The sequence below is a fragment of the Octopus bimaculoides genome, chromosome 3, assembly GCF_001194135.2.
Source record: "Octopus bimaculoides isolate UCB-OBI-ISO-001 chromosome 3, ASM119413v2, whole genome shotgun sequence".
NCBI lineage: Eukaryota > Metazoa > Mollusca > Cephalopoda > Octopoda > Octopodidae > Octopus > Octopus bimaculoides.
This window is the reverse complement of record NC_068983.1, coordinates 46,700,525-46,704,698: the sequence shown is the minus strand read 5'-3', so window position 1 is coordinate 46,704,698 and position 4,174 is coordinate 46,700,525. Positions and strand designations below refer to the sequence as shown.

The 4,174-nt window shown below is 38.0% G+C and overlaps 1 protein-coding gene across 1 annotated transcript in view; it reads right to left on the bottom strand.

The window, feature by feature from the left end:
- The window catches only part of LOC106875605 (telomerase protein component 1), a 214,501-nt gene that overhangs the window by 190,726 nt on the left and 19,601 nt on the right, over positions 1–4,174 (bottom strand). Inside the window, exons 6-8 of the mRNA XM_052966744.1 lie at positions 3,906–4,067; positions 2,134–2,233; positions 859–948 (exon numbers count right to left, since the gene is read on the bottom strand). Of these exons, the coding sequence (XP_052822704.1) occupies positions 859–948; positions 2,134–2,233; positions 3,906–4,067 (352 nt within the window). The remainder of the gene's footprint in view (positions 1–858; positions 949–2,133; positions 2,234–3,905; positions 4,068–4,174) is intronic.

Sequence of the window (4,174 nt, the reverse complement as noted above, 5' to 3'; positions counted from 1 at the left end):
GATGATGATGATGATGATGATATATATACATATATACGATGGGCTTCTTTCAGTTTCCATCTACCAAATCCACTCACAAGGCTTTGGTCGACCTGGGGCTATAGTAGAAGACACTTGCCCAAGGTGTCACGCAGTGAGACTTGAACCCGGAACCATGTGGTTCGTAAGCAAGCTACTTACCACACAGCCATATCCTTTGTCTTGTAAGTTACTAGGTGACCCCCATCAGTGCTGGTGCCACATAAAAAGCAGCCAGTACACTCTGTAATATGTTTAGCATCAACAAAGGCCATAGAAATTATACAAAACTTGACAGACGAGCTCAGTGCAATCTTCTGGCTTGCCAGTTCCAGTCAACCATCCAACCCATTGAAAACAGATATTAAATGATGATGATAATGATGTAGTATTATTAATTTCATCATCATCATCATTTAACGTCCGCTTTCTGTGATAGATTGGGTTGGATGATTTGACTGAGGACTAGCAAACCAGATGGCTGCACCAGGCTCCAATCTGATCTGGCAGAGTTTCTACAGCTGGATGCCCTTCCTAATGCCAACCACTCCGAGAGTGTTGTGGATGCTTTTACGTGCCACCGGCACGAGGGCCAGTCTGGCAGTACTGGCAACAACCACGCTCAAATTGTGTTTTTTAGGTGCCACCTGCACAGGAGATTTCAGTATGCAAAATTATACATATGTGTTTGTATCACTATGTAGGCTCAGGGTTATATGATACAATTGCATATTCACAAATTTATGCAAATAAAGAAAGCTACTTCATGAGATCACCAGAACATGTACACACACACACACATGTATAAAAAGGAGTAAATTCTCAAATGTTCTACTACTTAGAACCATACCTTATCAGGATATCCATCCATGTTCTCCTTGTCCTCATCCTGATCTGTATTCTTTGATTTCTTCTCTTTGTTGTATTTTGCTGAAACAGAAATGACATTGAAGAGAATAAATATTCTATAGAAATGTAAAGAAATAATATGGAGAATAAATGGAAACACTCGAGTATCTACAACAGTTCTCTTCTGTTTATTACAACAATAGTGGAGGCGCAATGGCCCAGTGGTTAGGGCAGCGGACTCGCGGTCATAGGATCGCGGTTTCGATTCCCAGACTGGGCGTTGTGAGTGTTTATTGAGCGAAAATACCTAAAGCTCCACGAGGTTCCGGCAGGGGATGGTGGCGAACGCTGCTGTACTCTTTCACCACAACTTTCTCTCACTCTTACTTCCTGTTTCTGTTGTGCCTGTAATTCAAAGGGCCAGCCTTGTCACATTGTGTCACGCTGAATATCCCTCGAGAACTACGTTAAGGGTACACGTGTCTGTGGAGTGCTCAGCCACTTGCACGTTAATTTCACGAGCAGACTGTTCCGTTGATCGGATCAACTGGAACCCTCAACGTCGTAAGCGACGGAATGCCAACAACAATTGCAACAATAACATTGTCAATATTGTTATAGGTGATATGTGAGGGAAATAATTATTCCTGCAAGCACTAATGAGGTTGCTATGCAGCTTGCAAGACTATGAACCCCAAGACGGTGGCTTTATACTAGGAGACAAGGGGTTACAGTATGAGCGAAGCCTGAGCAGAACAGGTTTCTTGCTGTAGAGGAGCTGCATATCTACTCAGATTTCAGAAGGGCAAGAATAATTGGGTGTAGCTGGAAAGAGATGAAAAATAGGGGTGATGAAATATCAAGGAGAACCCTCAAAAGACAAGGTAGATAGAAGTGAGTGGGACAAAGTGACCAGAAGTGTAGGTGGGTGGCTGAGGATTGCAAAAGAGTATGGGGGAGTGAGAAATGGGGAATGGGGGAGAAGAGAGGAAGTAGACAACCACTGTAAAGATAGGGTAGGATTCAAGGGTGAATGAGGTGAATAGGGAAATGACCAATAATGCATCAGTCAAGAGAGGTGGGGAAAAAAGAGATGAATGACAGTGCAAAGCAGCAGAATGGTAATGATAGTGCAGTAGACAGGAGATGCGTAAAATATAAGAAAAATAATTACTCTAACAAATAAGACTGACATAGCTGTCTTTATTGTTTACATAATACAGGTACTCTAATAATTATATAAATAGTTAAAGAATATGTACTCACCAAGTTGGTATTCATCAAAATCAGCAAATTTTTCAACCATTACTTTTCGTAAGGCAGATGGTAAAATGCCAATAATAAAAGGCTTATTCGCAGTTTGGTACTAGAAATAGAACGAATCAAAATAAATGATTACTGTCGATTTATGAACACAACAATGCTTCATAGTTACTATTAGGCGCAGGAGTGGCTATGTGGTAAGTAACTTGCTTACCAACCACATGGTTCTGGGTTCAGTCCCACTGCGTGGCACCATGGGCAAGTGTCTTCTGCTATAGCCTCGGGCCGACCAAATTCTTGTGAGTGGATTTGGTAGACAGAAACTGAAAGAAGCCCGTCATATATATGTATATATATATATATATGCGTGTTTGTATGTCTGTGTTTGTCCCCACCCAACATCACTTGACAACCAATGCTGGTGTGTTTACATCTCCGTAACTTAGTGGTTCGGCAAAAGAGACTGATAGAATAACTACTAAGCTTACAAAGAATAATTTCTGGGGTCGATTTGCTCGACTAAAGGCGGTGCTCTAGAATGGCCACAGTCAAATGACTGAAACAAGTAAAAGAGTAAAAGAATATTGATTCATTGTTTTCAATATTCATAGTATAGAAATACAGTGAAGTTTGTGTTTCACTGAAAAAGACAAAAACTAAAACAGGTCAATGAGAGAAAGGAACAAAAAGAAAAACATGAGAAATAATAGGTACAGAATCAGCTGTGTGGTAAGAAGCTTGCTTCCGAACTACATGGTTCCAGGTTCAGTCCCATTCCATGGCACTTTGGGTAAGTGTCTTCTACTATAGCCTCGAGCAGACCAAAGCCTTGTGAGTGAATTTGGTAGACGGAAACTGAAAGAAGCCCATTGTGTGGGTGTGTATATATATATATATATATATATATAGATATATAGATATAGATTAGAAGGTTTGGAGGTGATGTACAGGTATTATATATTAGAAAAAATAAGGTACTCAGAGATCTGGATGGTTGTACATTTACAGATTTTTATTAATATGTCATATGTTTTTATAAATCATATATTAGCACTTGCGTCTACTCTAATAGATTTTTCAGATTTAAAGAATCTATTAGAGTAGATGCAAGTGCTAATATATGATTTATAAAAACATGTGACATATTAATAAAAATCTGTAAATGTACAACCATCCTGATCTCTGAGTACTTTATTATTTTTTCTAATATATATATATATATATATATATATATATTTAATACAGAGAATGAAGAATTTGAACATTCGGACTTTATGTTTATTTCCAGTTAGTTTTTTCATAATAATTATCCGACATATGTTTCATTCGCACTAACTGCATATTGTTGCATGCTTATATGCAGCGATTTATGCATTATTAGTACAATCTCTTCAGGATATATAAGTACTCAGAGAAATTTGGTATCTGCTTGGATATTATATACCCCCTCTTACTCTGTATGTGTGTGTATGTGTGTGCATGCATATGTGCATGTGCATGCATGCATCTTTGCTTTTGTATTCGTCCCCCATCACCACTTGACAACCGGTGTTGGTATGTTTACATCCATGCCAATTAGCAGTTCAGCAAAAGAGACTGATAGAATAAGTACCAGGCTTATAAAAAGAAAATAAGTATGGGATCGATTCATTCAACTAAAAATTATTCAAAGCATTGCCCCAATATGGCCACAGTCTAATGCCTGAAACAAGTAAGAAACAAGAGCTTTAAAAATGAAAGAGAAATTAAAATATGGAAAAATAAATGCAGCTTACAGCACAGAATTCAGCAACTTCGATCCAGTCAGATGGTAAAACCACAGTTCTCTTGTAGTATTTCTTCAAAAAATTCCGACAATCAGAGTGCATAGATGCAAAAGCAAGAAGATAGTTGCTCGCACTACGGATATTGAGTTGCAGACGTGAATATAAGGCCACCTGGTATTTTGAAATCAAAAGTTAGATTTTAGAGAATCATAAGAGAATATTTACCATACATATTATTCAAATATATATATATATATATATATATATATATATATATA